Source organism: Mobula hypostoma, chromosome 4, assembly GCF_963921235.1.
Source record: "Mobula hypostoma chromosome 4, sMobHyp1.1, whole genome shotgun sequence".
Taxonomy (NCBI): Eukaryota; Metazoa; Chordata; class Chondrichthyes; order Myliobatiformes; family Myliobatidae; genus Mobula; species Mobula hypostoma.
Genome location: NC_086100.1, coordinates 99,894,997 through 99,921,255, shown reverse-complemented (window position 1 = coordinate 99,921,255; position 26,259 = coordinate 99,894,997). Strand labels below are relative to the sequence as shown.

The following is a 26,259-nucleotide window of genomic DNA, read 5'->3' as shown; positions in this document are numbered from 1 at the left end:
ATCCCTGAGGCACACCACTGGTCACCGATCTCCATGCAGTATATGACTTGTCTACAACTACTCTTTGCCTTCTGTAAGCAAGCCAGTTCTGGATCCAGAAAGCAATGTCTCCTTAGATCCCATGCCTCCTTACTTTCTCAATAAGCCTTGCGTGGGGTACCTTATCAAATACCTTGCTGAAATCCATATACACTTCATCTACTGCTCTTCCTTCATCAATGTGTTCAGTCACATCCTCAAAAAATTCAATCAGGCTCATAAGGCATGACCTGCCTTTGACAAAGCCTTGCTGACTATTCCCAATCATATTATGCCTCTCCAAATGTTCATAAATCCTGCCTCTCAGGATCTTTTCCATCAATTTACCAACCACTGAAGTAAGACTCACTGGTCTATAATTTCCTGGGCTATCTCTACTCCCTTTCTTGAATAAGGGAATAACATCTGCAACCCTCCAATTCTCCGGAACCTCTCCCGTCCCCATTGATGATGCAAAGAACATTGCCAGAGGCTCAGCAATCTCCTCCCTCGCCTCCCACAGATGTCGCCTGGGGTACATCTCATCCGGTCCCGTTGACTTATCCAACTTGATGCTTTCCAAAAGCTCCAGCACATCCTCTTTCTTAATGTCTTAATGCTCAAGCTTTTCAATCTGCTGTAAGTCATCCCTACCCTCACCACGATCCTTTTCCATAGTGAATACTAAATCTTGCATTCTTGGATTTCAGAAAGCCTGTGACAAGATTCCACACATGAAGCTGCTTAACAAGTTAAACGCCTATGCTATTACAGTAAAGATACTGGCATTGATAAAGCAGTGGCTGATTGGCAGGAGGCAAATAGTTGGAATAAAAGGACCTTTTCCTGGTTGGCTGCTGGTGACTAGTGGTGTTCTACAGGGGCCTGGGTTGGACCTATTCTTTTTACATTATATGTCAGTGACTTGGATGACAGAATTGATGGCTTTGTTGCAATGTTTGTGGATGATACAAAGGTAGGCAGAGGAGCAGGTAGTTTTGAGGAACCAGAGAGCCTACGGAAGGCATTAGTCAGATTAGTAGAATAGGCAAAGAAGTGGCAGATGGAATAGTGATGGGAAATGTATGGTCATGCACTTTGGTAGAAAAATAAAAGAGTTGACTATTTTCTAAATGAAGAGGAAATTCAAAAATCTTTTCTTTGGAGTCCTTGGGTCCTGATGAAGAGTCTCAGCCTGAAACATCGACTGTACTCTCTTCCTAGATGCTGCCTGGCCTGCTGAGTTCCACCAGCATTTTGTGTGTGTTGCTTGGAATCCTTGAGCAGGATTCCCTAAATGTTAGTTTCCAGGTTGAGTTGGTGGAAAGGAAGGCAAATGCAATGTTAACATTCATTTCAAGAGCACTAGAATATAAAAGCAAGGATGTAATGTTGGAGTGTTGTGAGCAGTTATGGGCCCTTTACTGGGACTGAGAGGGGAAAGGATATGCTGACACTGGAGTCAAAGGAGGTTCGTGAAAATGATTCCAGGATTACATGGCTTGTCAAATGAAGAGCATTTGATGGTTCTGGGCCTGTATTCACTGGAATTTAGAAGAATGAAGGGTGAGCTAATTGAAACAGACCAAATGTTGAAAGGCCTTGATAGAGTAAATCAGGAGAGGATGTTTCCTATGGCAGGAGAGTCTAGGACCAGAGGACACAGCCTCAGAATAGAGGGGTGTCCTTTTAAACCAGAGATGAGGAATTTCTTTAGAGAGAGTGGTGAACCTGTGGAATTCATTGCCTTAGGTGGCTGTGGAAGTCAAGTCTTTATGTATGTTTAAAGCAAAGGTTAATAAATTCTTAATTGGTCAGGACATGAAGATATGGGGAGAAGACAGGAGAATGGGACTGAAAGGGAAAATGGATCAGCCATGATGGAATGGCAGAGCAGACTCAATGGGCCAAATGGCCTAATTCTGCTCCTATAAGTTATGGTTTTATCTACTAGCACTCTCTGGCATCTCCCATGATATGTACTTAGAAAATAGACAGGAGAGTTTCAAGGTGTGTGGGCCAATTCCTGGCAAATGGAAGGGTTCCGGCCCGAAACATCAACTCATCATTTCCACGGATGCTGCCCGACCTGCTGAGTTCCTCCAGCATGTTGTGAGTGTTGCTTTGACCCCAGCATCTGCAGAGTATTTTGTGTTTTGAAATCAGTTTGCATGGCACCATTTTTGGCATGGATGCATTTGCCAAAGGATCTGTTTCTATAGTTTATGAATTCATATTCTGGAAATGTAAACTAAAAGCAGAAACAACTGGAAATACCCATTATCTCTGGCAATAGGTGTAGAGCAAGAGAAAGGTCAACACACACAAAATACAGGGGGAACCCATGTGCCACCCACGGAGGGAAATGAACCGTCCCTTTCTGCCCAAACCCTTCATCAAGACTTAAAACGTCGACTGTTCATTTAGTTTCATAGCCCGGCCTTTCTGAGCTGCCTCAGCATTTTCTGTGTGTTGCTCAAGATTTACAACATCTGCAGAATCGCTGTGATGTTTCAGGTCTATTTCGTTATAATCTATTATTTATTTAACGAAGTCGTCCAGGAAACTTGATATTTGTATTCTTTCCTTTCACGTAGTAATGTATCAACAGTAATCTGATTTTAAATTATCTCTTCCATCAAGACCTTAGCTTCCTCTTCTGCTAATTTGACTGCTGTTCTTTGTTTACAATTCATTGTTCCTGCTCCGCCCTCCAATTCACTACAAGTAGCTCCGTTTCAGCAAACCATCTTCACCTTATCCTTTTCCATGTAATTATCGTCTTTCAGACGTTCTTTAGATCCTGCTCCACGTTCGTCAGATCCAGCAAAAATAGCAATTACACTGCAAGCATTACTGGAATTTCCCGTTGTCTGTGATACAAGTTCAGTGTAATCCCCGCCCACCCCATCTCGCTTTGCATCATTATATCTCATTGATACAATATTGTTTTACATTTTAAAAGCCAAGAACAATACGTAATAAAAAAAAACAGCTCTGTCGACCGACAATGGATTAAAATAATTTCAGTTCGAGTACAGAGAAAAATCAATTTACTCACACATTTTGTTTTTTTTTGGGTTTGAGCAGCAAGCTTGGAAACTCACTTATATTAAATCAATAAACATTTATTTGTATCTCAGCTACTGAGAGGAGGCAGGCACAAGAATAAGACATTCTTCGTAGGGACACCGTAGGAAGTGGTGCAAACAAGGCAAAGCCGTGTTTCGGGGAGCCGCCTCTGAATAACTTGAGGGTCCCAGCACTTCATGGGAGCTTGTCAACACAATGTCTGCCCCGTTTACGGCCATCTTACCAACGGCAGCGCATCACGACATCTCGAAAGAAGTTATATAAACACACGTCTCTCTTATTACCAGCACAATTCCTCTGGCGTCGCATAGAACCAGTTCTGGATTTTTGTTTTAACATTGCCTCCTCGCCCATCACCTGTGAGGGCGTGGGACAGTGGTGAGCGGCGGCGGCAGAGGTCGCTCTGCTCCGCTCGGCTCGGCTCGGCTGGGCTGTCACTCGGCCCTGATTTAACGGCGGCTTCCTCCCGGCCTTCACTCGGCAGTTGAGCTCTGGGAGGATGCAGAGCAGCGCGGAGGAGTGAAGAGGGAACTCAGCAAGGCATGGCATGGGGTCGAAGAGCCTTCGGCGCGCTGCTCCCGCTCGGCAGGACCATCCCGTGGGCCGGCAGGTGGCCGGCGGCGCGGACACAGCTGGTGAGTGAGTAGTGGGCATCCCAGTCCCGACCCTTCTCAATGTACGCACCAAACTCCTCCCCACCCCCCGAACACCGAGAATACCACCCCTCTCCAAACACTGAACACACCCACCCCACCCTCTCCCAATCACAATGAAAGCTGAACCGGGGCAATATTTCTGGTGATAGACACACACTGTTCCCCGTTCCATAACCTCCTAACCATGGTGCAACGTATTAATGGACACCCCCCCCCCCCGACATGGCAACACCATCCCTGAAAGTGTACTCAACATTACTGTTCATACTAAGGAGGATAGTAAAAGCTTCTTTAGGTATGTGAAAAGGAAAAAAAGTAGTTAGACCAAAATTGGGCCCTTGAAGACAGAAGCCGGTGAATTTATTATGGGGAACAAGGAAATGGCAGACGAGTTGAACAGGTACTTTGGATCTGTCATCACTAGGGAAGACACAGACAATCTCCCAGATGTAATAGTGGCCAAAAGACCTAGGGTAATGGATGAATTGAAGGAAATTTATATTAGGCAGGAAATGGTGTTGGATAGGCTGTTGGGTCTGAAGGCTGATAAGTCTCTGGGACCTGATGGTCTGCATCCCAGGATACTTAAGGAGGTGGCTTTAGAAATCGTGGACGCATTTGTAATCATTTTCCAATGTTCTATAGATTCAGCATCAGTTCCTGTGGATTGGAGGGTGGCTAATGTTGTCCCTCTCTTCAAGAAGGGAGGAAGAGAGAAAACAGGAAATTATAGACTGGTTAGCCTGACGTCGGTGGTGGGAAAGATGCTGGAGTCAATTATAAAAGATGAAATTATGACACATCTGGATAGTAGTAACAGGATTGGTCTGAGTCAGCATGGATTTATGAAGGGGAAATCGTGCTTGACTAATCTTCTGGAATTTTTTGAGGATGTAACTATGAAAATGGACAAGGGAGAACCAGTGGATGTAGTGTACCGGGACTTTCAGAAAGCCTTTGATAAAGTCCCACATAGGAGATTAGTGGGCAAAATTAGGGCACATGGTATTGGGGGCAGAGTACTGACATGGATTGAAAATTGGCTGGCTGACAGAAAACAAAGAGTAGCGATTAACGGGTCCCTTTCGGAATGGCAGGTGGTGACCAGTGGGGTACCGCAGGGTTCAGTGCTGGGAGCGCAGCTATTTACAATATATATTAATGATTTAGATGAGGGAATTAAAAGTAACATTAGCAAATTTGCTGATGACACAAAGCTGGGAGAAAGGTTGAAATGTGAGGAGGATGTTATGAGAATGCAGGGTGACTTGGACAGGCTGGGTGAGTGGGCAGATGCATGGCAGTTGCAGTTTAATGTGGATAAATGTGTGGTTATCCACTTTGGTGGTAAGAACAGGAAGGCAGATTATTATCTAAATGGAGTCAAGTTAGGAAAAGGGGAAGCACAACGAGATCTAGGTGTTCTTGTACATCAGTTACTGAAAGCAAGCGTGCAAGTACAGCAGGCAGTGAAAAAAGCTAATGGCATGCTGGCCTTCATAATAAGGGGAATTGAGTATAAGAGCAAAGAGGTCCTTCTGCAGCTGTACAGGGCCCTGGTGAGACCACACCTGGAGTACTGTGTGCAGTTTTGGTCTCCAAATTTGAGGAAGGACATTCTTGCTATTGAGGGAGTGCAGCGTAGGTTCACAAGGTTAATTCCCGGGATGGTGGGACTGTCATATGTCGAAAGATTGGAGCGACTGGGCTTGTATACTCTGGAATTTAGAAGGCTGAGAGGGGATCTTATTGAAACATATAAGATTATTAAGGGATTGGACACGCTGCAGGCAGGAAGCATGTTCCCGCTGATGGGTGAGTCCAGAACCAGAAGCCACAGTTTAAAAATTAGGGGTAGGCCATTTAGAACGGAGTTGAGGAAAAACTTTTTCACCCAGAGAGTGGTGGATATATGGAATGCCCTGCCCCAGAAGGCTGTGGAGGCCAATCTCTGGATGCTTTCAAAAAAGAGATGGATAGAGCTCTTAAAGATAGTGGAATCAAAGGTTATGGGGATAAGGCAGGAACTGGACACTGATAGTGGATGATCAGCCATGATCACAGTGAATGGCAGTGCTGGCTCAAAGGGCCGAGTGGCCTACTCCTGCACCTATTGTCTATGTTTCTATTACTTGCCCCCTCTCACAAGTAAATACACAACTCCCAAGCCAATATATTTGATAACTACATAGAATTTTGGATTATTACTTATTTATCCCAACAACTTGCAAATGTCTTCCTTGCTGCTGGGCTAGAAGACCCTTCCCCATGGGTCTGCACATTTTGTGTCCCAAACACACTTCTACTATTACGATTAACTAAGGTCACTAACTGCCTTCAATTGCAAAGCTGATCATTTTGCTTTGAAAGATATTCCTTTCAGTCAGCATAGCAATTATGTTAAGCTAGATATAGATAGATATTCTGTCTCTGCTAATATTGCCATAAGCAACAAAACTGCTGCATGAAGATGGCCACACAAGCTGATAGGATGGTAAAGGTAGCAAAGACATTCTTGCCTTTAATAGTGGACGCATTGAGTTCAAGTGTCAGGAAGTTATGTTGCAGCTTTATGAAACTGGTTAGGCTGTATCTAGAGTATTGCAATCAATTCTGGTCTCTTCGATGTATGAAGGATATAACGAGGGTTCTGAAGTTTTTGCGAAGATGCTGCTTGGATTAGAGAGTATGAGCTATAAGACAAATTCATACTATTTTCTCTGGATTGTCAGAGGTGGGGCTGAAGCTAACAGAAATTTATAAAATTCTAAGATTCTAGGGTTGACAGAATCTTTTTCCAAGAGTCAAATAGATTAAGGTGAGGGGGAAAAAGGGGATGGAGTGGAACAAGTTTTATATAGAGAGTAGTGGGTTCCTGGAAAGCGCTGCTGGAAGGTGATATTTAAGAGGCGTATGAATGTACCGAGAATGGAAGGTTGGGGGTCATCTGCATGCAGAATATATCAAGTGTCATTGGCTTAATTAGTTTGGCACGACATCTTGGGTCAAAGGGCCTGTTCCTGTGCTGGATTTTTCAATTTTCCTGATGAACTGTGCTCTGCGGCATTTGTCAGATGCTTGTTCACCATGGTTATAAACTAGCCAGATGTCAAAGCATTTCTCTTATTTCAAACTTCTTTTCTAGCTCAAGCAATTTAACAATCCCATCCTGTGTCCAGAGAAATGGGTGCAAGTGTCACCTTGTAGTGACATCACCACTGGAACCACTACCTGCTGCTCTTTAGGAATTATATAGAAATGGGTGCTTCTGCCTGTGTTGCTGCCATAAGGCTACCTGGACCTTGGAGAAATCCTGTTAATTTCATTACACCATTCACCCCTTTTCTCTTTTTCATGCCCATTTATTGCCCTGATTCTCCTACCACCCATCTGCAGTAAGGGTTATTTAACACACTAGCACATTCCATGTGATCACAGGGAGAATGTACAAATTCCTCACAGCACGCAAGTTGGAATTGAACCCAGGTGGCTGGAACTATGAGACAATAGTGATACCTGTACCTCTTGCTGGATCCTGAGGTATTCCTAGCATATTACCACTACTATGTTGACTCAGGCCAAGGGGGCTAGCATCAGGCACGATGACAGACTCTCCACTTCTCCCCCTCCCTCATCAGTGTGTTCAGTTCATCTACATTAGCCACGCCGCTGTCTTCTAGGAGCGTGTTGACCATAGTCTTGGGAGGGCGCCCAGGGTTCATCCTCCCGTGCTTGGGCTCCCATATGATGACTAGGCTGGCAGGTAGCTCGGGGTGGTGTAGACAGTGCCCCGCTAGTTGCAGTCTTCTCGCCTCGATTGTAGTGGTGAGCATCGGTAGGTCGTCATAGAGCTCGACATTTGTCATGTGCTGTTGCCAACTCACGACAAGAGCCATCCAGGGCATTCGTGTATAGCAACCATCTAGAGACTTTCGCATAGTCTTGGTGAGCATCCACGTCTCGCATCTATACGTGAGAATGGACACTATGACTGCTATGAAGATCCTCTTTTTAAGCCCCCTGGTCAGGATCGACTTCCAGATTTCCTTCATGTCGTTCATAGCCCTCCACACCAGCGCCTTCCGTATCTTTATGTCCTCCTCTGAACTCGTCATTCTTGACCCGATGTACTTGTAGTCAAAGACTTACTTAGTGGTATTATTCTTTATGGTCTTGACAGTACTTTCGCTTTTAAACACCATGTACTCTGCCTTTTTAGTGTTTGGGTGAAGTCCAACTTTATTGCACTCAGTTTCCACTTTTGTCAGTAGCTGCTGTGCTTCCTGCATCTGGTCAGAGAGCAGGACTATGTCATCTGGTCATAGAACATTGGATCTATATTGGTCACCCATAACATACAGAATGTCCTCACAATGTAAACATACATCGCACGTCTTTGAACACAAACACCACATGCCCTAGTACGTATTTCCTTCCAACAGGTAAAGCACAACTCCCTATGACACACAAACACAAATATCAAAACACTCCCCTTAAAGCATGTAGTTCTGCTCTTCCCTTAGCACATTCTCCCCCCTCCACAATTGCACAATTTTTTCAGAAATGTTCTCACTTGACTGTCAGATGTAAATTGTATGAGGTTCTGGGCTATCAGAGGTAGCTGATGGTTTTGCTGAAGGCCTTTTTTTCAGTGAGGAGTCTCCATATTGAAAACAGCCTTCTGCCATAGTGAAGCCATTTGTCAAGTATTTTGAGCAGTTATTTATTTAGGGATCTAGCACTGTAACAAGGCCCTTCTGGCCCAACAAGCCTGCATGCCCTGTTACACCCATGTGACCAATGAACCTACAAACCTGTATGCCTATAGCTGTGCACTGAATCTAGGCAATGGTATTGAAATTGACTTCACTCACATTCTGGAAACTTTATGCTTCGGGAATAAAGTTCTTAAACCAACAGTAGGAGAGTCTAGGGCCAGAGGGCACAGCCTCGTAATAGAAGGCCGTTTTTCGATGTGCCAAGCACGTAGCCTGGAAGACTAGTGCGCCTTCAGGGTGCCGGATTTTTCGTGGCTCTGGAGGTGGGCTGACTCGAGGTTGGTGTTGTCGCCTGATGTGTCGTGGGAGTACATGGAAGATCGAAAGCAGCGAGCTGGCTGCTGGTTGTGTGCCCAGAGACCCGAGTTCTTTGGGCACAGAGCTTGGAAAAAGCGACATAACAGACTTTTAACACTATAAATTGGCGAGTTGTTTTGTGTCTCCCCTCTTGCTGTGAAATGGGGACACCCCTTTTTTCCCTTATTAGGGAGAGAGAGCCTGTTGTATGTTGAATACCAGGTGAATGAGTAGTCTTTGGGGTACTGCGTCTTTACTGATGCTTGAGTGCTCGGTGGGGGGTGCCGATGCTATTTTTGCTGGTGGGGGGGGTCATTGCTGCTGCTTATGCATGGGAGGGGAGAGTTGGGGGGGTCTTTGGGGTTCTAACATTTAACTGTCATTCATTTTTGGGACACTCCTCTGTTTCCGTGGATGTTTGCGAAGAAAAAGAATGTATATTGTATGCATTTCTCTGAAATTATATGTACCTATTGAAACCTTGAGAGCAAGGGTGAGTACTTCCTTTAACCAGATGATAGTGTATCTGTAATTCATTGCCACAGGAGGCTGTGGAGGCCAAATCATAGGGTGTATTTAAAGCAGAGGTTAACAGATCCTTGATGAGTAAGGGCTTCAAAAGTTACAGAGAGCGGCAAGAGAGTGGGTTTGAGAGGGAAAATAACTCAGCCATGATCGAATGATCTAATTCTGCTGTTATGGTTTATGGTCAAGTGCAATGAAGGATTAAGTACTAATGCAAGTGCAACTGTAAAATGAAAGTGTTTCCTATAAAAATACCAAATAAGATGTAGCTTAACTTGAGAAGTTGAGGATATAGGCATAAAATGATATTACAATTCACCCATGCAAGTGTAACACTTCTTTTGTTTCCAGAGTTGAATTCCATTCAGAAATCGAAAATGAATTAAGTATTTTGTTTTGACAGGTTGTGTATATATTGTTTGTTCTAAATTAGCATAGATTATGTTTTTTCCATGGAAATAAAGAATATAGGCAGATACATTGAGGATATTTTACTCTTAGATAGGCATATGGATGTTAGGAAAATGAAGGGCTATGCCAGAAGGCCTGTGTGGTCTGCGATGTTGTGCTGCTATGGTCTTATGTTTTATATGTAAAGGATCTAATTTACCAAATGGAGCTTATTGCTGTAATGTTGTTGTGCTTCCAAAGCTATAACAACGCGTAATTATTTGTTTAAGGAAGATAAAATTCTGACATCATATGGTGCAGATTGTGCTAATTTTAATCCACTGGAATGAGAGTTTAATGTTCCTTTTAATTAAGCCTTGATTTGATATCAGATAATATGTCAGATGAACTAAATTTCCTCTCATTCTAAATCTGCACAACTGGAATTCAAAGGCCACCCTTGAGTGTGGAATTTCCTGGGATGATGTTTGAATTTTCTCTCTGCTTCTCTAATTGGTGATCGTACCTAGGCTGAGAGCCTCTGCAAGGAGCATCTTTAACTTATTATTTGTCTGGTTGTGCCAGACCATGGTGTCAACCAAAGGGGCTTGAAATACAGCTACATCATTCAAGAATGACTCTTTAAAAAATATTTTACCTTGTTCCCTTTTTTATTTTTGAGACCAGATATCAGTCTCTGCAATTATTTGAATAGAAATGATATAGGAACTGAAGACGCCACTCAGGTCAAGTGGGTTTCATCGTGCAGTTAATTCATGACTGATTTGCATCTTTAACTCTTTAACTTAACTTGGTCCTTATTGTTTTGAAAGCAAAACCTGACTACAGCTACTAAAGCTGCTTTTATACCTTCCGGGTAAGAAACTATTTACCTTACTGGGAAATTTCAGATAAGGGAGCAAGAAAATTGAAGACAGGTTGTTCAAAGCTGATGTGGGAACCACTTCTTCACACACTGCAGAGGTATTCAGGTGCTCACTCTCCACTAATAACACAGAAGTTAGGATTTAGTTAGAAATTCAAGCTGATGCTCAAATATCGGCTTTCCAGAGGTCAGGAAAAGGTTTTAATCAGAAAACAACCAAGCAAGCAGATGCAAACAATTAATTGTATGTAAGGTTGGTAAAAAGCTAGATATATTGCTTTATTACTACTCCCTAGATGTCTGTTGAAGTTGTCACATAGTGAAGATTACAAATTTTGTGCTTTCAAAATGCCAGAAGCTATAATTCAGGGAAGAGCTTCTCAGCCGTTAGGAGGTGGTGATTGATGACTTTCTGTGAGCTAGATTGCAGGGAGACCCAACTGAATAGTTGGATTGTTTCCTTTTGCAAAGATAGTCAAAATTGCTGTATCTCTGATGTCCCCAGCTATGTCTTTCACATTCTAGATGTGGGCAGCAAGTTATGGATTCATAACTTTGGGTCCTCATTGCTGAATTTTAGTATATAAGCAGGGATACTGGCATTTCAGAGACTAAACTATTCTTATTTTCATATGGCCATTGATTTCTTGTCAGTTCTTGGAGGTTACTAGCTGAATCAAATAGTTTGCAGAGGGGCTAGAGTCAGGGGCAGTCTGGTGAAGGACAGAGTTGCAGTTGAAAAGATCCTTGAAGTGTTCTACTCAGTGTGTTGGCTGTCTGTGTCTTTGAAGTTTGAATGTTCTTTGTTGCCAATGATGTGGGATACGCTGGAATTTTGGCTTGATGGCCTTCACAGCATTAGTTACCTGGAAGTAGTTGTAGAGCCTCCTTTGTTTTTTTCCCCCTCTAACTTTCTGTTCTTTTTGTAGAAGTTTTTCTCTTGGACTACAGTCTTCAGGTGCCTGTAGAATATGATTCAAATCTGTATTCTTGCAGTTGATTGCCTCCTGGATTCTGGTTGTCTTTGGTGAAGGAACTAAGAGAGTCTTCACACTTGCTAATTATAGTGTACTTGAGGAAAGATTGTGTATGCTTTTAGGCACATATTGGTAATTAGTGCTGTCTAAGAACTTTTTTTCCTGTGATACTTGAGGGCTTCAGTACTGAAAATAGAATGGGAATAGGCTTTCCACCTTCAAGTCTGTTCTGCCGTGGGATCATAGTCAGTCATACAGCACAGAATCAGGAAATGCAGTCCACCAAGTCCATGCCGATCTTTTTGCCCACCTACAAAAATCCCATTTTCCAGCATTAAGGCCATGTCCTCTTATTTTGTTTAGGTGTCCATCTAAATAAATGTCTCATAAATCATATAAAAGTGCTGATTCCATAATCACCCCTGTGTTTTGCACGCAAAACTTGCTTCTCAGATTCTCTTTAAAGCTGTTTCCTATTATCTTAAAACTATGCCCACTTGTCCTTGATACCCCCATTGTGCAGGAAAAGGTTTGATAAACTTCTATCATATCATCCTTCAATCAAGGGAAACATGCCTAGCCTGTAATATCTCTCCTCATAATTGCTGAGCCTCTGGTGATGATCTTTGCATCATCAATGAGGATGAGAGAGGTTCTGGAGGATTGGAGGGTTGCAGATGTTGTTCCCTTATTCAAGAAAGGGACTAAAGGTAGCCCTGGAAATTGTAGACCAGTGAGTCTTACTTCAGTGGTTGGTAAGTTGATGGAGAAGATCCTGAGAGGCAGGACTTATGAACATTTGGAGAGGCATAATATGATTAGTCAGCATGACTTTGTCAAAGGCAGGTCATGCCTTACGAGCCTTATTGAATTTTTTGAGGATGTGACTAAGCACATTGACGAAGGTAGAGCCGTAGATATAGTGTATATGGATTTCAGCAAGGTAGTTGATAGGTACCCCATGAAAGACATTGTGAAAGTAAGGAGGCATGGGAGCCAAGGGGACATTGCTTTGTGAATGCAGAACTGGCTTGCCCACAGAAGGCAAAGCGTCATATTCTTGTAGATGGGTCATATTCTCCATGGAGGTCAGTGACCAGTGGTGTGCCTCAGGGATCTGTTCTGGGACCCCTACTCTTTGTGATTTTTATCAGTGACCTGGATGAGGAAGTGGAGGGATGGATTAGTAAGTTTGCTGATGACACAAGGATTGGGGGTGTTGTGGATAGTGTGTTGAGCTGTCAGAGGTTATAGAGGGACATTGATAGGATGCAAAACTGGGCTGAGAAGTGGCAGATGGAGTTCAACCCAGATAAGTGTGAGGTGGTTCATTTTGGTAGGTCAAATATGATGGCAGAATATACCATTAATGGTAAGACTCTTGGCTGTGTGGAGGATCAGTGGGATCTTGGGGACCGAGTCCATAGGACACTCAAAGCTGCTACACAGGTTGACTCTGTGGTTAAGGAGACATATGGTGCATTGGCCTTCATCAATGTGGAATTGAGTTTAATAGCCGAGAGGTAATGTTGCAGCTCTATAGGACCCTGGTCAGACACAACTTGGAGTACTGTGCTCAGTTCTGGTTGCCTCACTACAGGAAGGACGTGGAAACCATAGAAAGGATGCAGAGGAGATTTACAAGCACGTGGCCTGGATTGGGGAGCATGCCTTATGAGAATAGGTTGAGTGAATTCAGCCTTTTCTCCTTGGAGCGATGGAGGATGAGAGGTGACCTGATAGAGGTGTATAAGACAATGAGAAGCATTGATCGTGTGGATAGTCAGAGGCTTTTTCCCAGGGCTGAAATGGCTAGCACGAGAGGGAAAAGTTTTAAGGTGCTTGGAAGTAGGTATAGAGGAGATGTCAAGGGTAAGTTTATTTACACAGAGAGTGGTGAGTGTGTGGAATGGGCTGCCGGTGATGGTGGTGGAGGCGGAAATGTTAGGGTCTTTCAAGAGACTCCTGGATAGGTACATGGAGCTTAGAAAGATAGAGGGCTATGGGTAAGCCCTGGTAGTTCTAAGGTAGGGACATGTTCGCTATAGCTTTGTGGGCCGAAGGGCCTATATTGTGCTGTAGGTTTGGCAAAAGAATAAATCAAGGAAGGTGGTGCACCCGTGGCTGACAAGAGAAATTAGGGATAGTATCAATTCCAAAGAAGTAGCATACAAATTAGCCAGAGAAAGTGGCTCACCTGAGGACTGGGAGAAATTCAGAGTTCAGCAGAGGAGGACAAAGGGCTTAATTAGGAAGGGGAAAAAAGATTATGAGAGAAAACTGGCAGAGAACATAAAAACGGACTGTAAAAGCTTTTATAGATATGTAAAAAGGAAAAGACTGATAAAGACAAATGTAGGTCCCCTGCAGACAGAAACAGGTGAATTGATTATGGGGAGCAAGGACATGGCAGACCAATTGAATAATTACTTTGGTTCTGTCTTCACTAAGGAGGACATAAATAATCTTCCAGAAATAGTAAGGGACAGAAGGTCCAGTGAGATGGAGGAACTGAGTGAAATACATGTTAGTAGGGAAGTGGTGTTAGGTAAATTGAAGGGATTGAAGGCAGATAAATCCCCAGGGCCAGATGGTCTGCATCCCAGAGTGCTTAAGGAGGTAGCCCAAGAAATAGTGGATGCATTAGTGATAATTTTTCAAAACTCGTTAGATTCTGGACTAGTTCCTGAGGATTGGAGGGTGGCTAATGTAACCCCACTTTTTAAAAAAGGAGGGAGAGAGAAACCGGGGAATTATAGGCCGGTTAGCCTAACGTCGGTGGTGGGGAAACTGCTGGAGTCAGTTATCAAGGATGTGATAACAGCACATTTGGAAAGCGGTGAAATGATCGGACAAAGTCAGCATGGATTTGTGAAAGGAAAATCATGTCTGACGAATCTCATAGAATTTTTTGAGGATGTAACTAGTAGAGTGGATAGGGGAGAACCAGTGGATGTGGTATATTTGGATTTTCAAAAGGCTTTTGACAAGGTCCCACACAGGAGATTAGTGTGCAAACTTAAAGCACACGGTATTGGGGGTAAGGTATTGGTGTGGGTGGAGAATTGGTTAGCAGACAGGAAGCAAAGAGTGGGAATAAACGGGACCTTTTCAGAATGGCAGGCGGTGACTAGTGGGGTACCGCAAGGCTCAGTGCTGGGACCCCAGTTGTTTACAATATATATTAATGACTTGGATGAGGGAATTAAATGCAGCATCTCCAAGTTTGCGGATGACACGAAGCTGGGTGGCAGTGTTAGCAGTGAGGAGGATGCTAAGAGGATGCAGGGTGACTTGGATAGGTTGGGTGAGTGGGCAAATTCATGGCAGATGCAATTTAATGTGGATAAATGTGAAGTTATCCACTTTGGTGGCAAAAATAGGAAAACAGATTATTATCTGAATGGTGGCCGATTAGGAAAGGGGGAGGTGCAACGAGACCTGGGTGTCATTATACACCAGTCATTGAAAGTGGGCATGCAGGTACAGCAGGCGGTGAAAAAGGCGAACGGTATGCTGGCATTTATAGCGAGAGGATTCGAGTACAGGAGCAGGGAGGTACTACTGCAGTTGTACAAGGCCTTGGTGAGACCACACCTTGAGTATTGTGTGCAGTTTTGGTCCCCTAATCTGAGGAAAGACATCTTTGCCATAGAGGGAGTACAAAGAAGGTTCACCAGATTGATTCCTGGGATGGCAGGTCTTTCATATGAAGAAAGACTGGATGAACTGGGCTTGTACTCGTTGGAATTTAGAAGATTGAGGGGGGATCTGATTGAAACGTATAAGATCCTAAAGGGATTGGACAGGCTAGATGCAGGAAGATTGTTCCCGATGTTGGGGAAGTCCAGAACGAGGGGTCACAGTTTGAGGATAGAGGGGAAGCCTTTTAGGACCGAGATTAGGAAAAACTTCTTCACACAGAGAGTGGTGAATCTGTGGAATTCTCTGCCACAGCAAACTGTTGAGGCCAGTTCATTGGCTATGTTTAAGAGGGAGTTAGATATGGCCCTTGTGGCTACAGGGGTCAGGGGGTATGGAGGGAAGGCTGGGTTCTGAGTTGGATGATCAGCCATGATCATAATAAATGGCGGTGCAGGCTCGAAGGGCCGAATGGCCTACTCCTGCACCTATTTTCTATGTTTCTATGTTTCTATGTTTTCTATGTTTCTATAATGGAAGTCTTCCAATCCAGGCAATGCAACCATCTGGTGTATCCACTCTGCTCTCTCCAGTGCAATTATCCTTTCTGTAGAACTGAACACAGTATTTAAAGTATGGCCCAACCATTGTCCTGTAACATAAGCTCTTGCATTATATGCCCCACTGTATGAAGGTAAGCATATGACATGTCTCTTCATCACCCTATCCAGTTATGTTGCCTCTCTGTGAAATATGAACTTCCACCTTATATCACTCTCTTCACGAGTGTTGTTTAATCCTATGTGATTTCTCAATCTGCTTTATCTTGCACTTGTTAGTATTAAATTCTATCTGTCATTGCTTTGACTTTCCATCTGATCAGTATTTTGCTGTACATAGACAACCTTCCTTGTCATCCATAGCACCACTGATGTGTCGTCCACACCCACCTCCTGCATTGGTATCCAAATCATTGATATCACAAGAATTGTTGACCGTTATGCGAAGTTGTATACATGCCTCCACATAGTAGCCGTGATGTGGGGTACATATTACAGTGGGAGATAAAAAGGCATGTAAAAAGGGCAAGGTTATGATGGTCATGTGGGATTTCAATATGCAAGTAGATCGGGCAAATCAGCTTGGTACTGGATTCCAGCAGAAGGAATCTGTAGAATTTGAATTCGGATTCTGATTTATTTATTACATGTACTTCGAAACACATAGTGAAATGCTTCAACAACCAACACAACAGAAAGGATGTGCTCCCTATGAGATGGCTTTTTATAGCAGCTTATGGTTGAGCCCATGAGATAAAAGACAGTCAACAGGAATTCTGCAGATGCTGGAAATTCAAGCAACACACATCAAAGTTGCTGGTGAACGCAGCAGGCCAGGCAGCATCTCTAGGAAGAGGGACAGTTGATGTTTCAGGCCGAGACCCTACATCAGGACTCAGATTGCCCATTGCATCGCCTCTGATCTGGGCTGACAATTACGTGCTAGGCAGCACCTAATTAATTAGCATGTTTATTTTGGCTTTTTTCTTAAAGATGTGCTGTGTGCCTCCCGGCTACCGCTGCATTCTTCGTGAATCGGTACAGTATCTGTCCGGGGCCCGGGTGTTGGGGTGGTGGGACACAGGGGTGTCATCTCGTCGTCGATCAGGGCAGGCAGCTCATCTTCTCCTATGACTGCTCGCCTCGATGTCGAAGGTTGAGTTTTGTCGTCTGCTGTAGTTGATGTGGAAGGCTTGCTTGACTGCTGAGCCGCGCGCATTTTTCTATCATACAGTTGTTTGTAAGCACTCAAACCATCTTGCAAATGTCCCCTAAACCTACGTACCCTTTCAAAATTAAAGTCGTACTTTATCATTGCAGTGAAAATCTCACGCAGTTGCTTCATTTTCTGCATTCGGTTTTGATTGTTATCCTTTCCTCTTCCAATTGCATCAGCTCTTCATCTATCAGTTCTTGGTTATGGGATGACAAAACCTGTTTAACATCATGTTCGTCAGCTTCCACAAGCCAAACTCACTTTGTCCTTGCTTCGTTCACCACGATCGAAACGCTTAATTATGTCTAGTTTTACGCTAAGTGTAACATCCTTACTCTTTCAGGCTTTTCCGACACCTTAGAACTCATCTTGCTAACGGCTGCTCAATGCAACGTGTTTCAGCAATGCCATTCCAAATCCGGGGCAGAGCGGCTGCTCGGGGCGCACGCTGCCTTTTATCGCGCGCTGATTTTTTATTGTGCGCTGCCTTTCTTTGTAACAGTGAAAACACCTTCTGAAAGCGAAAACAGGATACTAACGTAGGTCTTTCGTAACAGTGAGGTTTTGTAAAGCAACCGTTTGAAAAGCGGGGGACACCTGTAATATATTTCACCTTGCAGTTTGAGAAGGAGAAGCTAAAACTAGATATATCAGTATCACAGTTGGTTAAAGATGACTACAGAGGCATGAGAGTGGAGCTGGCCAAAGTTAATTGGAAGGGGATACTAGCACGGATGATGGTAGAGCAGCAGTGGCTAGTTTCGGGAGTAATTCCGAAGGTGCAGGATTAATTTATCCCAGAAAAGCAGCAGCATTCTGAAGGGAAGGTGAGGCAACAGTGGCCGACAGGGAAGTCAAAGACAGCATAGAAGTAAAAATTAAATAAAAGCATAGAGCAAAAGTAGTGAGAAGCAAATGGTTCGGGAAGATTTTTAAAAAAAAGAAGAAAACAAGTTTTTAAAAAAAGCAATAAGGAGAAAAGGTGAAATATCAAAGTTCAAAGTAAATGTATTATCAAAATACATATGTCATCATATATAACCCTGAGATTCATTTTCTTGCGGGCATACCTAGTAAATCCATAAAATAATAACCATAACAGAATCAATGAAAGAAGTGCAAAAGTGTGCAAAAGACCACAAATGTGCAAAAATAATATATAAAAATAATAAATAAGCAATAAATATTCAGAACATGTGTGAGTGTTGTGGAAAGTGAGTTCATTGATTGTGGGAACATTTCAATGATAGGGCATTTGAAATTGAGTGAAGTTATCCCCTTTGTTTTAAAAGCCTGATGGTTGAGGGGCAATAACTGCTCCTGAACCTGGTGGCATGAGTCCTGAGGCTCTTGTACCTTCTAACCTGATGGCAGCAGCAAGAAGAGAGCATATCCTGGGTGGTGGGGGGTCGTAATGATGGATGCTGCTTTCTTGCAACAGCATTTCATGTAAATGTGCCTAATGGGGCTTTACCCATGATGGGCAGGGCCATATTCACTACTTTATGTAGGATTCTCCATTCAAGGGCATTGGTGTTTTCATACCAGGTTGTGATGCAACCAGTCAATATACTCTGCATTTTACATCTATACAAGTTTGTCGAAGTTTTAAATGTCATGGTGAATCTTTGCAAACTCCTGAGAAAGTAGAGGCGCTGCCGTGTTGTCTTCATAATGGCACTTTTGTGTTGGGCCCAGGACAGTTCTTCTACAATAATAACACTGAGGAATATGAAAACAAGTTAGCCAATAACAGAGAAATAAAAGAGAAAAACAAAACTATTTTTGCAGATATATAAAGAGTAGAAGAGAGGCGAGAGTGGGAATTGGACTGCTGGGAAATTATGCTGGCGAGGTAGTAATGGGGAATGAAAAAAAGATGGAAGAACTGTACAAGTGTTTCGTGTCAGTCTTCACTGTGAACACACAAGAAATTCTAGAGAGTCTGGGGGTAGAAGTGAGTGTAGTTGCTATTACTAAGGAGAAGGTGCTTGGGAAGCTGAAGAGTCTGAAGATGGACGAGTCACCTGGACCAGATGGACTACACCCCAGGGTTCTGAAATAGCTAGGGGCCAGTCAGCAATCTGAAGGATGAGAAGACGTAGCTCACTCAGGTTTGCCGATTGAGTACGTAAGGCATCGATTTGTGGCAGTTTAGTGTTTTGTGCAGCAGCCAATCTGTGATTGGAAACAATTGGCAAAAACAAATAGAAATAAAGCAGGAACAAATGAAGAGCCTTTGTTGGCATGGACAGTGTTAAAGTGGGGGTTTAGGCTTTATCTCTTCAAGGCATCATCGAGGAGTGGCTTGAGTGAGAGAAGGTGAAAAGGCTGTAGGCTATTTTTCCTCTGTTTATTTATTCTTTTCCTTTGCATTTGCACAGTGAGGACAGTAGGGATGCCAGGCAAGATAGCTAAATGCTCCTCTTGTGGGATGTGGGAAGGTAGTGAGACCGCCAGCATCCCTGATGACTACACCTGCAAGAAGTGCATCCGGCTGCAGCTTTGAACGAACCATGTTAAGGGGTTGGAACTAGATGATCATTTGGAAGGTTCAGTGAGTGATAGACAGGACATATAGAGATGTAGTTGCACCCAAGGTGCAGAACACACAAGACTTGGGTGGCAGTCAGGAAAGGGAACGGGGTTAAACAGTCAGTGCAGGGTACCCCTGCGGCCATCCCCTTGACAACAGGTTTGGATACTGTTTGGTGGGGGGGTGGGAGATGACCTAGCAGAAGAAAATCACAGCAGCCAGGCCTGGTTCTGTGGCTCAGAAGGAAAGGGGAGAGAAGAGATGAGCTGTGGTGATAGGGGATTCATTAGTTAGAGGAGCAGAAAGGAGGTTCTGTGGAAGAGAACAAGATTTCCAAATGGCAAATTGCCTCCTGGGTGCCAAGGTTCAGGATATTTCTGATCAAGTTCTCAGCACTCTGAAGTGGGAACGTGAGCAGCCAGAGGTCGTGGTCCATGTTGGTACCAATGACAAAGGTAGGATGTGTGACGAGTTTCTGCATTGGGAGTTCATGGAGTTAGGTGCTAATTTAAGGACAGGACCTTCAGGGTTGTGATCTCAGGATTGCTATTCATGCCACGTGCTAGTGAGGCCAGAAATAGGAAGATTGTACACTTTAACACATGACTAAGGAGACAGTGTAGGAGGGAGGGCATCAGATTTTGGGATCATTGGCTCTCCTCCAGGAAAGGTGGGACCTGTACAGAAGAGTCAGTTTGTACCTGAACTGGAGAGAAACTAATATCCTAGTGGGAAGCTTTGTTAATGCTGCACAGAAGGATTAAACTAGAGTTGCAGGACGATGGGAACCAGAGTGCCACACAGTTGGGTGTTTGGGAGACATGTTGTTAAGACCTCAGACAAAGTTAGGAATCACAAGGTTGAGCATGGCACAACTAAATGTTCTGAGCTGCGTATATTTTAAAGCAAGAAGTATTGTAGAAAAGGCAGTTGAGCTCAGGACATGGATCAACTCATGTAGTTATGATATTGTAGCCATTAGTGAGACTTGGTTGCAGCAGGGCCTAGACTGGCAGCTCAATGTTCTGGTGTTCCGTTGTTTTAGACATGATACAGTGGGAGGGATTAAAGGGGGAGGAGTGATGTTAGTAATCAGCGAAAATGTCATGGCGGTGCTCAGTCAGGACAAACTGGCCAGCTCATCTAGTGAGGCTTTATGGGTGAAAGGAAAATGTGATCCCTGGGGTATGGGTGCCAAAATCTAAGGTGGGGACAAATTATTGGGTATATTTAAAGCAGAGGTTGATAGGTTCTTGATTAGTCAGGATGTCAAAGGTTACAAGGAGAAGGCAGGAAAATGGGGTTGAGAGGGATGATGGAATGGCAGAACAGACTCGATAGGCCAAATGGCCCAATTCAACTCTTGTGTCTGATGGTCTTAATATGACATTGAATTTTTGAAGTCTGGTTGCATCTAGGAATAGAGGCGGAGTGAGTGGGTGTTAGTGTCAAAAAGAATCTTTTCACAGTGTTGTCCTTGCATCTATTATATTTTCATGTGGCCATGTTGGGTTCTTCATTGGTCAATCGACTGTTTCCGAGCCATCTGAGGTGTTTTGCTTGGATCCAGGTTCTTGATTAAATATTGTGGTTAATCATTCTTACCTTTGGAATAATGATCTCAACACTACAGAGTTAAATTAGTTAAAATCCATTGAAGATGTAGAGAGCAGGGACTGCACACCGATCAAAATGGTGCTGAGCTGCAATCTGTCGAGGTCACGGTTCAGATTTAGTTACTTTTTAGGGGTTTTTGGTTGATGGGGATGGTTTTGGTGATGGAGAGGCTAGTTAGTGGTCAGGTTAGTGTTTGGAGATGGATGTGGGGGACTTGGAGAACAGGCTGGAGCCTAGGTCTAGGACACTGCTCAGTGGTCAAAGGCCAGCGGCATGAGTGCGGATGATGTCAGATGTCAGACTGGCAGATCGTGAGGCTCAGCGAGACTGGAGCTCAAGATCTAGTTTTCAAGGCCATGACATTGGCGAATGTGACATTCAGGGTCCGCATTTATTATTATCTGTAAGTCCTGGGTCAATGCGGAAGATCAAAGCCCGAAGGCCAGTCGGAGTTCTGGTTGGAAATTCAGAGTTCAGATCATACCTGGAGTTATGGTGCAGAGCCCAGGATCCCAGACTGTAGGCCTGGATCAGAGGCCAGGGTTGGACGTCTGGATCGGGGCTCTGGTCTGGATGGAACGCCTGGAGATCTGGCCGCCAATTTTTGGTTGAGGCCCAATTACTGGAGCTCCAAGTTTGTGAATCTCTGTGGGTCTGCTGGTGAAGTTAGGCCCAGTGTCTGTGAATCCAGGAGTCTGCTGGAAGCTGAAGACAGCCGGTCCTGAGAACTGCCTATGTACGTGGGCAGGTTCCACTTGGTATGTTCTGTTTTATTGTTTTCTCTGTTGTTCCACTGAACATTGTGGGCATGCTATGTTGGTGCTAGGATATGTTGTGACATTTGCGGGCTGTTCCCAGCACATCCTTGGGTGTGTTGATTATCAACGCAAATAATGTATTTCACTGTGTTTCAATGTGTTAAATAAATCTGAATCTGCAGTAGGGGAACTATTAATATGAAAATAATACTAGTCATCAGGATTTTGATTGTCCATGTTGAATGCCTTGTTGTCATGTTGATAAGCAGTTGGCTAACTAATTAGGACTCCTTTTGGTCCAGAATTGATTGCCCGGTCAATGCACTTTCCTAACATAGAGTTAGTGACATTATTCAAGTCTCCCACAGAGTTCTGAATTAAAGCCATTAATGTAGTGTATGGTTCCAATTAATCTGAGCTCAATATGATTTTACAACCTTTCATCATTTTGACAATTTTGATTTTTAAAAAACGGAAGAATTGAAAATGCTGTGCTGGTATGGATTAATCTTCTGTGAGTGTATTTGAATTGTTCAAAATGGCTCTCCACACAAAGCCATTCGACTATTCCTCAAACTTGATGTCATTTTACATTTCATGTCTTTAGGCAAGATTCACTAAGTAAATGTGATTTTTCCAAGGAGACAGTTGTTGTTTATAGACTGATTGTTCTTGCTTCTGGAGGCCCAGTTTGTTTTGTATGAACATCACATTACTTATGTAAACTGTTTTTTACATCATTTCCTGCGCAGGTTAATTTGGATTTCAGTTTGAAGCACATGGTGGAAAGGCATCAATCTGTATCTTCTCTTTATTTGCCCTTGAAACAGCAATATCTTTTCACAAGTAAGATCTCATTTAAAAACCCTGAAGAAAGCTTCCATCTCGGGTGATTTTCGAAAAGATGTTTAACTCACTGCATAGCTTTTATCTTTAGTTTTAATCCATATGGTGGGGTGCATATACATTTCAAGCCATTAATGTGCTATACCATCTCATGAAAAGTAACAATAGACTTTTAAAGTCTTCTAAATTGCGTCATTGCATATGTGGCCACCAAATCTTCAGCACAGTATTTGGTAATTGCAACAATACCATTTTAAAAAAAAAACGAGCTGCCTATAAACTCCCTTCTCTTACATTCTTCCTTTTAAAGTGGATGTCTAAATCCATTTGAAAGTTACTATTGTAATTGCTTCCACCAAGCTTTCATACAGTACAATTCATTTCAAAACTGTTTGCTTGAAAGAAATTCTTCTCATCTCTACCCTGATTATTTTGCAAGTTGTTTGAAATGAATAGAATTTTAAAATGATGCAGTGCGGAAACAGGTTGTTCAGCTCACTGTGACCAATCAGTACTTATCCTATTTCCCACGAATTGGCCTGTCACCTGCCATGCTGTTGCAATTCAATTCTTATTTAAGTGTTGTAAAAATACCTGCTGCCATTACCCCCAAAGCCATCGATTTCCTGTTTTCAACCACTCTCTGGGTGAACAATCTTCCTCCAATTCCCTGTAAACCTCTTACTCCTTACCTCAAGCCTGCACCCTTTGGTTACAGACACGTCTGTAATGGCGTCAATGTTCCAACTTTCTGTCCTATAAGTGATTGTGCTTGAGAATTCTCCATAACCTTATCAGAATCAGGTTTATTATCACTGGTATGTGACGTGAGATTTGTTAACTTAGCAGCAGCAGTTCAATGCAATACATAATCTAGCAGAGAGAGGAAGGAAAAAAAAATCAAGAAAATAAAACATAAATAACAAGTAAATCAATTACATATATTGAATAGATTTTTTAAAAATGTGCTAAAACAGAAATGCTGTATATTTAAGAAAAGTGAGGTAGTGTCCCAAGCTTCAATGTCCATTTAGGAATCGATGGTAGAGGGGAAGAAGCTGTTCCTGTATCGCTGAGTGTGTGCCTCAGGCTTCTGTATCTCCTACCTGATGGTAACAGTGAGAAAAGGGCATGCCCTGGGTGCTGGAGGTCCTTAATAATGGATGCTGCCTTTCTGAGACCCCACTCCCTAAAGATGTCCCGGGTACTTTGTAGGCTAGCACCGAGATGGAGCTGACTAAATTTGCAACCTTCTGCAGCTTCTTTCGGTCCTGTGCAGTGGCCCCTCCATACCAGACAGTGATGCAGCCTGTCAGAATGCTCTCCACAGTACAACTATAGAAGTTTTTGAGTGTATTTGTTGACATGCCAAATCTCTTCAAACTCCTAATAAAGTTCTGTATAGCCACTGCCTTGCCTTCTTTATGACTACATCAATGTGTTGGGACCAGATTAGATCCTCAGAGATCTAATCAGGTCAACATTTAGCCTTCTCCATGCCAAAGACTAGAAAACCAGATAATTCAGTCTCTCCTGATGATTGAAACGTTCCTCCCCAGGCAACATGATCGTGAATTGCTTCTGTACCCTTTTGAGAGAAATCGCATCCTTCCTGCTGATTGCACATAGACCTACAGTGTTCCAAAATGAAGTTTTTTGAGCAGCATCTGTGGGAGGAAAGGACATTGCCGTTCCTTCTGTGGGTTGTTTTCTTTATCTATTGTGTAAGCTTTAGCTTTATTAGTCCTTGCAGTTTTCAACATTAACCTCCAATATCATGCCCACATTTAGAAGGGTCTGCCATATTAGCTACCTGTCATACCAATTTGCACCAAAAACAAGCAGTGTGTAGATGAGAGGCCTTGATCATGTAGATAGTCAGAGGCTTTTTCCCGGGGCTGGAATGGCTAGCACGAGAGGGCACAGTTTTAAGGTGTTTAGAAGCAGGTACAGAGGAGATGTCAGGGGTAAGTTTTTTACGTAGAGAGTGGCGAGTGCATGGAATGGGGTGTGGCGACGATGGTGAAGGCGGATACAATAGGGTCTTTTAAGAGACCCCTGGATAGGTACATGGAGCTTAGAAAAATAGAGGGCTATGGGTAAGCTGAGGTAATTTCTAAAGTAAGTACATGTTCGGCACAGCATTGTGGGCCGAAGGGCCTGTATTGTGCTGTAGGTTTTCTATGTGTCTTGCACAGCCTTTATCAAGTCATTGTTACAAGTCTGAAAAAACAGTTTTGAAATGCTAAAGAGATTTGGTAGAATTTGAGAGTGTAGCAGGTGTGTTATATTTTTGGTGTTGGTGTGTCTGAAACCAGACATATCATTTGTATGTCAGTTTATTAAAATGATATGTCGTGCAGCAGCCTTTGTTTCATTGAAACTTCCTGGTGTAGTGAACCAGATTAAATGTGCCAAACAGACAGTAGTGACGTCAAAAGCAGGGATTCAGGAATTTCTGTTTCAATCTAATTGCAGTTAGACAATAAGACATAAGAGCAGAAATAGACCATTCAGCCCATCATGTCTGCTCCACCATTACATCATGGCTGATCCTGGATCCCACTCTGCCCCATACACCTGCCTTCTTGCAATGTCCTTTGATGCCCTAACCGATCAGGAAACTATCAACTTCCGCTTTATACATACCCAGGACTTGGCCTCCACCACAGTCTATGCCAGAGCATTCCACAGATTCACTACACTCTGGCTAAAGAAATTCCTCCTTACCTCTGTTCTAAAAGGTCGAACCTCAGTTTTGAGGCTGTGCCCTCTAGTTCTGGATACCCCCACCATAGGAAACATCCTCTCTACATCCACTCTATCTAGTCCTTTTGATATTTGGTAGGTTTCAATAAGGTGCCCCCGCATCCTTCTAAATTCTAGTGAGTACAGGTCCAATGCTGCCAAACACTCCTCAATGTTAACCATTTAATTCCCAGAATCATTCTTGTGAACCTCCTCTGGACTCTCTTCAATGACATCACATCCTTCCTGAGATATGGGGCCTAAAACTGTTGACGATAGATAATAGTCTGCACTATTATTCCTTTTACCAAAATGCATTATCGTACATTTCCCTGTTCTGTATTCCATCTGCTACTTTTTCCCCACTCTTCCAATTTGTCCAAGTCCTGCTGCAATTGCACTGTATCCTCAGCACTGCCTACCCCTCCACCTATCTTTGTATCATCTGCAAACTTTGCCACAAAGCCATCAATTCCATTATCTAAATCATTAACAAACAATCTGAAATGTAGTGGTCCCAATACTGACCCCTGAGGAACACCACTAGTCACTGGCAGCCAACCAGAAAAGGCCCCCTTTATTCCCACTTACTCCCTCCTGCCTGTGGGCTATTCCTTTATCCACGCCCAGTATCTTTCCTGTTATGCCATAGGATTTTATCTTGTTAAGCAGGTGCCATGAAATTATCAAAAAAAGAAAACAGGCAGCACAGTTGT

At 43.2% G+C, this 26,259-nt stretch overlaps 1 protein-coding gene across 1 annotated transcript in view; it reads left to right on the top strand.

Moving 5' to 3' along the window:
* Positions 1-3,178: 3,178 nt before the first annotated feature.
* Positions 3,179-26,259, top strand: part of LOC134345515 (calcium uniporter regulatory subunit MCUb, mitochondrial-like) — a 110,285-nt gene continuing 87,204 nt past the window's right edge. Inside the window, exon 1 of the mRNA XM_063046276.1 lies at positions 3,179-3,746. Within this exon, the coding sequence (XP_062902346.1) occupies positions 3,654-3,746 (93 nt within the window). The 5' untranslated portion in view covers positions 3,179-3,653. The remainder of the gene's footprint in view (positions 3,747-26,259) is intronic.